The 12,282-nt window shown below is 42.6% G+C and overlaps 2 protein-coding genes across 10 annotated transcripts in view; one reads left to right on the top strand and one right to left on the bottom strand.

Moving 5' to 3' along the window:
- The window catches only part of cpeb3 (cytoplasmic polyadenylation element binding protein 3), a 68,395-nt gene extending 60,802 nt beyond the window's left edge, over positions 1–7,593 (bottom strand). For 2 of the 8 annotated variants that reach the window (XM_029698070.1, XM_029698071.1), the window contains exons 1-2: positions 7,462–7,591; positions 3,929–4,782 (exon numbers count right to left, since the gene is read on the bottom strand). In XM_029698070.1, coding sequence (XP_029553930.1) covers positions 3,929–4,782; positions 7,462–7,501 — 894 coding nt within the window. In that variant the 5' untranslated portion in view covers positions 7,502–7,591. Of the gene's footprint in view, positions 1–3,928; positions 4,783–4,992; positions 5,250–6,842; positions 6,981–7,461 lie in introns of those variants that run through there. The other 6 variants (XM_029698063.1, XM_029698064.1, XM_029698065.1 and 3 more) reach the window with 6 other exon arrangements.
- A 95-nt stretch (positions 7,594–7,688) lies between these two features.
- Positions 7,689–12,282, top strand: part of marchf5 (membrane-associated ring finger (C3HC4) 5) — a 53,216-nt gene continuing 48,622 nt past the window's right edge. For both annotated transcript variants that reach the window (XM_029698062.1, XM_029698061.1), the window contains exon 1: positions 7,689–8,046. In XM_029698062.1, coding sequence (XP_029553922.1) covers positions 8,003–8,046 — 44 coding nt within the window. In that variant the 5' untranslated portion in view covers positions 7,689–8,002. The remainder of the gene's footprint in view (positions 8,047–12,282) is intronic.

Here is a 12,282-nt window from a genome sequence, read left to right as displayed (position 1 = left end):
CCTAAGGGGTCCTAAAATTCAAAATCAAAATAGATAAATGATCCATGGTATGACAATCTTAAAACAATTCCATATGTTAACTTAGAACCCAATGTCAAATCGACTCAAGGCGTCTTCTGAGACGCTCATGTGACTTTGTTTTTTAACTTAACATGGACATGTTAAGTTGAATTCCACACATTCCTGACCTTTTGTCCAGCAGCCAACAACAGTTGGGTATGAGCACATGCCAGCACAACCTGGACTCACCCTGCATTCATGTGACATACTGTATATGGGAAAGAGATTAAAGAATAGCAGGTAGACTTGAACTGGCACACAGCATCAAATAAAATACAAAATATTCATCATATGCTTTGTAAACAACAGGTGTGGACTAACAGTGAAACGCTTGCTTACGGGCCCTGCCCAACACAGAGAAAAATATATATAAAAAATAATAAACGAGTAATAAATACACAACGAGTAACAATAACTTGGCTATATACACGGGGTACCAGTAATGAGTCGATGTGCAGGGGTACAAGATAATTGAGGTAAATATGTACAGTTGAAGTCGGAAGTTTCCATACGCCTTAGCCAAATGCGTTTAAACTCAGTTTTTCACAATAATCCTAGTAAAAATTCAGTTTTAGGTCAGTTAGAATCACCACTTTATTTTAAGAATGTGAAATGTCAGAATAATAGTAGAGAATGATTTATTTCAGCTTTAATTTCTTTCATCACAGTCCCAGTGGGTCAGAAGTTTACATACACTCAATTAGTATTTGTAGCATTGCCTTTAAATTGTTTAACTTGGGTGAAACGTTTTGGGTAGCCTTCCACAAGCTTTCCACAGTAAGTTGGGTGAATTTTGGCCCATTCCTCTTGACAGAGCTGGTGTAACCGAGTCAGGTTTGTAGGCCTCCTTGCTCGCACACACTTTTTCAGTTCTGCCCACAAATGTTCTATGGGATTGAGGTCAGGGCTTTGTGATGGCCACTCCAATACCTTCACATTGTTGTCCTTAAGCCATTTTGCCACAACTTTGGAAGTATGTTTGGGGCCATTGTCCATTTGGAAGACACATTTGTGACCAAGCTTTAACATCCTGACTGATGTCTTGAGATGTTGCTTCAATATATCCACATAATTTTCCTACCTCATGCCGCCATCTATTTTGTGAAGTGCACCAGTCCCTCCTGCAGCAAAGCACCCCCACAACATGATGCTGCCACCCCCGTGCTTCACGGTTGGGATGGGGTTCTTCAGCTTGCAAGCATCCCCCTTTTTCCTCCAAACATAACGAGGGTCATTATGGCCAAACAGTTCTATTTTTGTTTCATCAGACCAGAGGATATTTCTCCAAAAATACAATTTTTGTCCCCATGTGCAGTTGCAAACCGTAGTCTGGCTTTTTTATGGTGGTTTTGGAGCAGTGGCTTCTTCCATGATGTCGAACAAAGAGGCACTGAGTTTGAAGGTAGGCCTTGAAATGCATCCACAGGTACACCTGATACAGTGAATTCTAAGTTAAAAAATCTGTCTGTAAACAATTGTTGGACAAATTACTTGTGTCATATGCACAAAGTATATATCCTAACCGACTTGCCAAAACTATAGCTTGTTAACAAGAAATTTGTGGAGTGGTTGAAAAACGAGTTTTAATGACTCCAACCTAAGTGCATGTAAACTTCTGACTTCAACTGTACATGTAGGGATAAAGTGACTAGGCAACAGGATAGATAATAAACAGTAGCAGCAGCGTATGTGATGAGTCAAAAGAGTTAGTGCAAAGAGGGTCAATGCAGATAGTCTGGGGTAGCTATTTGGTACACTATTTAGTGAGTAGATTCACCTATTTCTGAGGTTGGAGCATGTTCAAAGCAGCCTGTACAATACACATTTACTATATCCGACACAATATGTGTGTGTGATCGCATGTGCTAGTAATTGTGAATATTCTTCTGACACAATCTGTAAATGAGAGGGCCTAGGTCCTAGGCTGTCACAACTTCACACGTTTTCACTGAAAAATACTTTCCAATAACTGGCTGTCTCTGAATCCTATTTTGGACATTGAGTAGTTGCAATGCTTAAGTCACTATCTGTTCAGGGTGTTGGAGACAAAGGAGCTTCACAGAACGCAATGTACTATATGGGAAAACTGTGCTGCAATGAGTTTAAAATAAATTAATTCTGCATTGTTAGCAGTGACAGCAATGCTGCGTTGCTTGTAGGTTTTCATTCTAAGTCTTGTGCTAACGTAAGCCCCCACTCACAAACCATCAGTCATAATAAGCTGGAACAAAAATTGTTTGGTATCGGTGTAAAGTTCTACAAGGCCTATATATCTCCATTAAACAATGCCTTGGTCTCTGCTTTTGAACAAGGAGATATATCGAGCCCAAGTGATAGCCTAAAAAGAATGGGAAGATGGAATAGCATTTAATTGGTTTGCGTCTGAGGTAGCTGTAGACATCTGATAAGGCTGCGCCGAGACAGCACTGATCACTGACTAAAGGCACACATGACTCCTAGGTTATCTCCACTGCAGTGCTAGCAAACTAGGCATGGAAAATGTGAGACTTACATTCTATAGTAAAATACTTGCTTGAAATAATACAGTTAATGCCTCAAAAAGGGACCTTACCCTTTCAGCTTTGGCCTAGCTAAATACCCTACAATGACAATTTTTTTTTACATAAACAATTAAATATTCTATGGAGTCACAATTTACTGAACAGACACGGTTCATTATTTGGTTGTCAAGCGACTGAAGCCTATTGCAATTCTTTCATTTCTGTCTCTCGGCTTTCAAAAATAACTAGGACTGAAAAAAATTAACTACTGGTCCAAATATTAGAATTGAAGTCATGTGATACTGTCTACAGCACATTAGGCTATAGTGACATCAAAGTAAAGAGTTTACACAGTCAGAACATAATTAATTTACAAACCAGTAAAACAGGGGAGGGTGAACGGATATAGGAGAGTTGCAGCAATGTTTCAAATGTCACTTTGTTACAACATAATTATGACTAATAATGTATAGCGATGCGGATACTTCCATAATAATTTGGTTACAAAGTACTCCATCATCATATGACAGCAGCACGCAGCTCAGCAGCGTGTCGAAGAGCCACCACACACTAGACTAAAAATAGCCAATCACATACGAGCAGTGTGCCCTTTAAGAGCTATTCCAAAATACATACATTCATTTTCCTCAATAATTGCAACGATTTTCACAAGGATATTGTAGGATGTGACCTCCAGAGTCGTTTTTCAAAGTAGTCAGTCCACCAATGGAAAATAAGAAATGATGCATAGCCTGCATAACAACCTTATTATTAGGTCATAATAGCATAATCAATATTATGACTTCATAATTGGTTAATCACATCACTACGCAACAACCCATTGCGACACTTCTTAAACATTGTCATAATTAAGAGTTACGCTGTTTTAATGATCTGAACAGGTGCCCGTGTGGGTTGCAGGAGTCTGAAATCAAAGTACTTTGTCTCTTTTTCTTGAACCATTTGCATGAAGAATATTCAACATAACCTAATATTAATCACAGCCCGTTAATATTATTTGGTAGAATGCTTGAAAGCGTAGACTATAGACCTAGCTTGTCGACAGAGATGGAGAACTCTGTTAGTCTATAGCTATGGTTATTGCAACAAATGGTTACATTTCTTGCATATTATGCCAGCTCACTCTGGGAGTGTTTAAATGCAACCTATGAGTAGACTAAACATATAGGCTACTTCTGCAGTGTAAGATGCTCTCTCTCTCTCTCTCTCATGATGTGGACATGAAGACATTACCATAATCATCTTCTAATACACTTGTCAATTAATGTCAATTAAACGCATGTTTATTATGAAAATGTGTCAAATTGGATTAAAGGTTAGGCTACTTATTATACATCCAAACATACCTGAAAAGGCAACATGTTGTTGCTGTTGTCCGTCCTAAAGGCGTTGTCCTCCATCCAAGATTTCGGGGTGAGGGGACCAGCTCTCGGGAATTTTGGGGGTGCTATAACATTGCTGGAATATGGCTTTTTCATCGGGGAGATGGGGTTCATTGAAGACGGCACCCCTACACCGACCCCCACGCCAACCCCGACTCCCACAGCTCTCCGCGGGTCCCTGCCTGCCTGGAGACCGCTCCAAGGATTAGAGGCTGTGCTCCAAGCGGCATTTTGGTGATTATTCCAACCCGAAGATGAAGCAGGTGAAGAAGCCTTGCTATTCATAACAGACTGGTGACTGTATGCGGTTCTCTGTGGAAAAGGACCTTGGTTGGGGCTAACAGGGGATCTCCGTTGCTGCGGCGGTGGCTGCTGCTGCTGCTGCTGTTGCTGGGCTTGCTGCTGAGACTGTGCCAAGCCAAGCTGAGGTGAGAAATTTCCTCCAAATACCGGATTGACGTGATGGGGGAAGTTCTGAAAAAGCATTGTTCCGTTCACCGAGGGTATTCCTTGAAAAAAATTGTCGTCCACGGTGTTTGTGGTTCCAGTGGACCAAGTGCTACCAAATGAGGGGGACAGGGTGCCACCGGTTTCCTGCGGCTGATGAAAATTTAAACCCGGCAGGATCGGAGACTCCATCAGCACTTTCTCTTTGTTGAGAGCTGAAGCTGCTTGGTAGCTCACACTTGATGGGCTCTCTGATGTAGGGGGTTCCGAGGGGGTCGGGGTGGAGGGAGGTTCTATGGTTGGATCTTGCTGCTGATGAGGTTGGGCTTTGTTTTTGTCCATCAGTAAATCATCCTGCATGGTTTGCTGAGCTGAAACGGGGAAAACAGAGTTATTATTGAGAATGTCATAGACTAGGCTCGCAGGGTTGTTATGATATTTCAGAGAACTCAAGAGTGTACTTGTTCTGCTGCAAGCCAATTGCAATGCGAATTCGTAATCACCCATTCAGCAAACAAAATCGAAGACTACCGACGTGACACAATAAAGTGCACTAAAAGCAAGAGATTCAATAGTTTCACCCTTTCGGACGCCAGCGCTCCACTCAGATGTCGGCTATGCGGGAAATACACGTGGAGGACACCGACCTTCACCAATATTCGCCACGTATCGTTTTCCTTTCCTTTACCCAGCAACTCCGAACTACAATGTGAAACTGATTCTTGTTCCTGGTTTTTTTTCCCTCACGAGAACCACCCCTGAGTTCATTTGCATACGTCAATAAATACAGCTGCTGCGTCCTTCAAAAAATGGTTAAAGAGACACGCCACCTTGACCAACCCACTTCTCAGAAAAATGGATAGACATAGCTATTTCCTATGGAATGAGCAAGGCCACTTTTCCTTAAGTTTCTGCGTCAGTGATTGCTGCAGTAGCTATAGATATGACGCACTTATAGGCGACTTTTTTTGTATGACATCAGCCTAGTAGGCTGGACATGTTCTACATTTTAGGTGACTTGACAGAACGGCTTGCTACATAGGGAGGCTCATAGCTTCACCCTAAAAGCATGAATGTTATAAAGGTTACGATGACAGGCAGATTCAGTTATTGCATTAAACTTGGTCAATTTGCCCGTCTCCTTTTTATATGCTCATTTTCTGTGTAGGGTGCAAATGGGTGCTATAACAGAGGCCACGCCTATCTGCATATCTACGTTTGGAAAAGCCTAAGACCCTTTTCATACTATGACAGATTCTCTTGAGGTTTCGAGAGAATACCCTTGGCTATGTATTTCGCCTCTGCTTTCATGCATGTCTGCATTTATGTTCCGTCTGCATTGATAAAAACTAAAATATTTATAACGTATAGCCTGCTATATTACATTTGGTTTTCCTAATTTTGTATAGTCTATCATACACTATACGTTTATTCTGGGCGTCCCGTTAGCATCATTATAAACATAATTAGGCCTTTCGCTGGTCATGTGAGAACAGTATCAATTTACTCATATCAAAACCATTTTGACTGCCGTGCACTAGCGGTTCTGGGGGGGGGGGCAGTGCTCCTGTGACAACAATTTTGGACCCCCTTGTGGCCCCCCTAAATGTGGAGTATGAAATAATTTTTACATAACACATTTTTGCTATCGTTCTTTTTTTACATCCGTTATTAGACAGTGTCATCGCGGAACATGGTCTTTTGCCTGCTAATGCCTGCAATGCAGTGAAGAAAACGATATGACAACAATAACGTCTAATGTAACTGGCCCCTCTAACAGTACAACTGGCCCCAGCTTGGCCCCCCCAGTTGAAATGGTCTAGAACAGCCACTGCTGCCGTGCACAGTCACACTTGAATGAGAACTATGAGACTGCATGGTTTTGTCCATTTTAATGATCAATTACTAGAGATAACAACTGTGGCCTATAATAAAGCCACATATGGTGGTATTTAGAAGGTATTCGGAATAGGCTAAAACGGCTCACACACGCAGTAGGCTGTGTCAAATTTAGGTTGAGCACATTATTTTAATTCTCAGACTTCCTGAATATTTCTAAGTGGTGTGAGGTAGACTTATCGCAGCAAAATATATGGAAAATATTGCAAGGCATTCTGGACACCCAGTTAGTCCTTGTTTTCTCCTCGACGCATAAACGTTGCCAATTCAAGGTCATCAAGTAGCCTAATCAATATAGGTGCAGTTTACCAAGCCTAAAAGAAAAACAATACACCAATTTGGACAATCTAAAAGTCGTATTTTTCCTACGCGTTGGTTATACAAGATAGTCAATACATTCACAAGCGGGTTATTAATACATTCGTATCCAACAGCTCCTAATCTACAACTGTACAGATACCACCAAACAAACACGGCAACAACCGCATGCACACCCGTGTCAGTTTTCTGTTTCACATGACATTCAATTTACCTTAATCGTTCACCTTTTGGGACTGTAAATATGGCTATTTCTGTTTGCCTCGTCTGGGTTTAGATATGACAAATGAGCTACCCTTGCGCGGAGGTAGTCAGTAGTTGCTTCAACAGCTGATTGACTGAAGCGCATGGATGATGCAGAGGCTTCAGGGAAATGTAGTTTCATAGTTTTAATGTACTCCTCCAGAATGCAAAGTTGGGCGAAAATAAAACAATAGTTTTGGTAAGCTTTTATTTTAAATGTAGACCTATGCATTTTTTTGGCATGAAAGTAGTCTAGTATTGAACGAGGACATCTATTTCATTACAATTAATGATTGGGTTTCAAAATGTCAATTTTTCTGCAACAATATATAGTCTGATTGGATCATCATTAGACGTGGCTGCTTTTCTTCACCAAACCACAGACCCATGTAATTATGAAAAAATGTACCCAGACGACACTTGCCCAATTTCTTCCATGACTGCAAAGCCCTTGTTGCAACATTTTGCAGTCATTTTAACAGAGAAAATGTCGCCAATAGAGATACAACTTAGCCAATAAATGCGATGCACTCCCGAAGCGTGTGGCCCTGAAACGCTACTGACAGCTCGGTATAATATATGAAGCCTACCACAATATGAAGTATTCTGTAGCCATATGTGTATCTTCATGATGCGAGTCTTCCCAAGTAGTCGTAGTGCCTCTTAGGTCCGTTATACAAGTTAGAGCATTAATTTGATAATTCTTTGGCCACATGAAGGAGATAAAATATGGTCGGACTACATATCCCAGGCATCTTGTAAACGTGTGATTTCGCAGCCTCTGACGGGCTTGTTATTGTTGGTGACGCATAACGCATCACCTCAGAGACAGGCAGTCAATGGAGTCAAGTTGTCACAGCGATGCATCCATGATAAACACAGTATTACTTGTTTTGAGCAAACTATTAACGTGAAACCGCTGGCGAAGCGTCGAGTAGTAATGCATTGTTTATAATGACCGCAAAGGAATTGGCTTATAGTTGAAGTTACTTTATTTCGGCTAACCAACAAGCTAGCCAGCCAGCTAAACTATTCGAAGGCCTCGCCGCTTTCAACAAGGCCAAGCTAGCTAACTAACCTGCATCGTTAAACACTCAACGTTTGTAGTGTTGTTTTACGTTTATTGGCTATATGTCGGAAGAGATCGCATTGGTAATGCAACAGAATTTGGACAGGTGAGTTGAGTTTAACGTTAGGTAGCTACCTAACCTACTAGCGAAGCTAGCTTGCTAACGCGTCACAGCTGGGGGACCAGGTGACTGCAAGGGCGCCATGGTTAATAACTATACTAAATCTTACCTTGTGAGTATTAAAGTATTATAATGTTGCTAGTCATATATGCAGCATGCAAACTATACTAAGTTCATGCGACATTGTCGTTACCATGGGGCAGGATCAGTGGGACCAAGATATGTTAACTAATGGGGGTGTGTCACGCGATGCACTTGCGACCTGGCTCAAATCAAAGTTTATTTGTCACATGGGCCGAATACAACCTTACAGTGAAATGTTTACTTACAGGCTCTAACCAACAGTGCAAAAAAGGTATTAGGTGAACAATAGGTAAGTAAAGAAATAAAAACAACAGTAAAAAGACTGAAAAAATAACAGTAGCGAGGCTATATACAGGCACCGGTTAGTCGGGCTGATTGAGGTAGTATGTACATGTAGATATGGTTAAAGTAACTACGCATATATGATGAACAGAGAGTAGCAGCAGCGTAAAAGAGGGGTTGGGGGGGCACACAATGCAAAAAGTCCGGGTAGCCATTTGATTACCTGTTCAGGAGTATTATGGCTTGGAGGTAAAAACTGTTGAGAAGCCTTTTTGTCCTAGACTTGGCACTCCAGTACCGCTTGCCATGCGGTAGCAGAGAGAACAGTCTATGACTGGGGTGGCAGGGGTCTTTGACAATATTTATGGCCTTCCTCTGACACCACCTGGTGTAGAGGTCCTGGATGGCAGGCAGCTTAGCCCCAGTGATGTACTGGGCCGTACGCACTACCCTCCCTCTGTAGTGCCTTGTGGTCAGAGGCCGGGCAATTGTCGTACCAGGCAGTGATGCAACCAGTCAGGATGCTCTCAATGTTGCAGCTGTAGAACCTTTTAAGGATCTGAGGACCTATGCCAGATCTTTTTAGATTCCTGAGGGGGAATAGGCTTTGTTGTGCCCTCTTCACGACTGTCTTGGTGTGTTTGGACCATTCTAGTTTGTTGGTGATGTGGACACCAAGGAACTTGAAGCTCTCAACCTGCTCCACTACAACCCCGTCGATGAGAATGTGGGCGTGCTTGGTCCTCCTTTTCCTGTAGTCCACAATCATCTCCTTAGTGTTGGTTACGTTGAGGGATAGGTTGTTATTCTTGCACCACCCGGCCAGGTCTCTGACCTCCTCCCTATAGGCTGTCTCGTCGGTGATCAGGCCTACCACTGGTGTGTCGTCTGCAAACTTAATGATGGTGTTGGAGTCGTGCCTGGCCATGCAGTCGTGGGTGAACAGGGAGTACAAGAGGGGACTGAGCACGCACCCCTGAGGGGCTCCAGTGTTGAGGATCAGCGTGGCAGATGTGTTGATACCTACCCTCACCGCCTGGGGGCGGCTCGTCAAGAAGTCCAAGATCCAGTTGCAGAGGGAGGTGTTTAGTCCCAGGATCCTTAGCTTAGTGATGAGCTTTGAGGGTACTATGGTGTTGAACGCTGAGCTGTAATCAATGAATATCATTCTCACGTAGGTGTTCCTTTTGTCCAGGTGGGAAAGGGCAGTGTAGAGTGCAATAGAGATTGCATTATCTGTGGATCTGTTTGGGCGGTATGCAAATTGAAGTGGGTCTAGGGTTTCTGGGATAATGGTGTTGATGTGAGCCATTACCAGCTTTTCAAAGCACTTCATGGCTACGGACGTGGCTGACAAGGTTTCCACTAGATAACACAACCACAAAGTCAATTGTGTTCTTTGTTCTTAATTTAAGTTAGGCATAAGTTTAGTAGTGTGGTTAAGGTTTAAAAACAGATTTTAATTTTAAGATACATTTTAGAAATGTTTATGACTTTGTGGCTGTGTTAACTAGTGACGACCGGCTGATTGCAATCGGTCCTGGACCTCTCTGGTCAGATCGTCCATTTTGTTAGTTGGGTTCATCAGTATTTGGACAACGCTCTTGAAGCTATTTTCCTGTTGTTGTAACAACTGCTTATAGAATGCTTTTTGTTCATTTAAAAGATCCTTCACCTGTAAATGAGAAACACTGTCCTCTTCATGACTCCCACCTTTGGCTTTGGAGCCATGGTGGCAATGTAGGCTAACGCTTTTACTCCACGCATTTCCAGACAAGGCAGGGCAGATTTAAACAGCAACAAACAGCAGGGGTTTAGACAGCCACAAGCCTGGGAAAATCCGTGGTCCCAGCCAGAAGGGCTAACCACGTCACAGGCTGTGTTCAAGCTGTTCAGGAAATCTTGCTAGCTGATGGCTAGTTAGTAGCTAGGCTAGCTGCTACGCCAAGCAGCTCTTCTAACTTTTGGTTGGCAGGATCCCTGGACGATATAGTGGTACCAGCAACTGAGGCAAACCGTGTCGTGGGATCCAAATTTAAGAATTTAGCAAGTAACAGATTTTTTTTCAATAGAACACTTTTTCATTCTTTCAAAACAACAAACCAAGCTCTCCCTCATATCTACCCTCGTATCTTGCTCAGTACATAGTCGATGTGCAGGGGTACGAAGTAATTGAGTTAGATAGTTTTGTATATATAGTTTATGTGGACACCCCTTCAAATTAGTGGATTAGGCTATTTCAGCCACACACTTGCTGACATGTGTATAAAATCGAGAACACAGCCATGCAATCGCTATAGACAAACATTGGCAGTAGAATGGCCTTACTGAAGAGCTCAGTGATTTTTAAACATGGCACCGTCATAGGATGCCACCTTTATTGTGAAGTGGAAACGTCTAAGAGCAACAACGGCTCAGCTGCGAAGTGGTAGGCCACACAAGCTCACAGAACGGGACCGCCGAGTGCTGAATTGCGTAGCGTGTAAAAATCGTCTGTCTTTGGTTGCAACACTCTACCGAGTTCCAAACTGCCTCTGGAAGCAACGTCAGCACAAGAACTGTTAGTCGGGAGCTTCATGAAATGAGTTTCCATGGTCGAGCAGTCGCACATAAGCCTAAGTTAACCATGCGCAATGCCAAGCGTCGGCTGGAGTGGTGTAAAGCTCGCCGCCATTGAACGCATTTTCTGGAGGGATTTTAGTTATTTAACCTTTATTTAACCAGGAAAAGCCCATTGAGACACTGGGTCTCTTTTTCAAGAGAGACCTGGCCAAAAAGGCAGCAACAATCAATATTTTACATAATTAAAACATACAACAACATGATCCAGCCTAAAAAAAGATTTACACTCTGTAACAGTCTCCCATCAATATTTTAAATTAATTCAGTGGTACTAACAAATCTAGATGAAGCTTGGATTGTAGATTATTCCATGCGTCTGGTGCACAAGAAGAGAAGGCAGTTTTGCCTAATACTGTGAATGTCCTGGGGACTTTAAGTAGCAACCACCCAGCAGACCGGATATAGTAACTGCTGGTGGTGAAGGAGACCAGACTACAGAGGTAAAGAGGGAGTTTACCCAAAAGGGCTTTGTAGATGAACACATGCAAATGTCTCTTTCTATGCATATAAAGTGAGGTGCAATGGTGGGTGAGTGACTTGGCATTTGCAATAAAGCACAAGGATGCATGATCAATAGGATCACACTTCACCATCTGGCAGTCCAACGGACAAATCTGGGTTTTGGTGAATGCTACATGCCCCAATGCATCGTGCCAACTGTAAAGTTTGGAGGAGGAATAATGTTTCTGTGGCTGTTTTCCTGGTTCGGGCTAGGTCCCTTAGTTCCAGTGAAGGGAAATAATGCTACAGCATACAATGACATTCTAGACGATTATGGGCTTCCAACTTTGTGGCAACAGTTTGGAGAAGGCCCTTTCCTGTTTCAGCATGACAGTGCCCCGTGCACAAAACGAGTTACATACAGAAATGGTTTGTCTAAATCGGTGTGGAAGAACTTGACTTGCCTACACAGAGCCCTGACCTCAACCCCATCGAACACCTTTGGGATGAAATGGAATGCCGACTGTGAGCCAGGCCTAATCGCCCAACATCAGTGCCCAACCTGACTAATGCTCTTGTGGCTGAATGGAAGCAAGTCCCCGCATTAATGGTCCAACATCTAGCAGAAAGCCTAACCAGAAGAGTGGAGACTGTTATAGCAGCAAAGGGGGGACCAACTCCATATTAATGCCCATGATTTTGGAATGAGATGTTCGAAGAAGTGTCCACATACTTTTGTTCATGTAGTGTATTTACAAATAGGTAGGGATAAAATAATGACTTAGTAACAGG

The sequence above is a fragment of the Salmo trutta genome, chromosome 18 (genome assembly GCF_901001165.1).
Source record: "Salmo trutta chromosome 18, fSalTru1.1, whole genome shotgun sequence".
NCBI lineage: Eukaryota > Metazoa > Chordata > Actinopteri > Salmoniformes > Salmonidae > Salmo > Salmo trutta.
The sequence above is the reverse complement of the archived record's forward strand: the minus strand, read 5'-3'. Positions and strand labels throughout refer to the sequence as shown.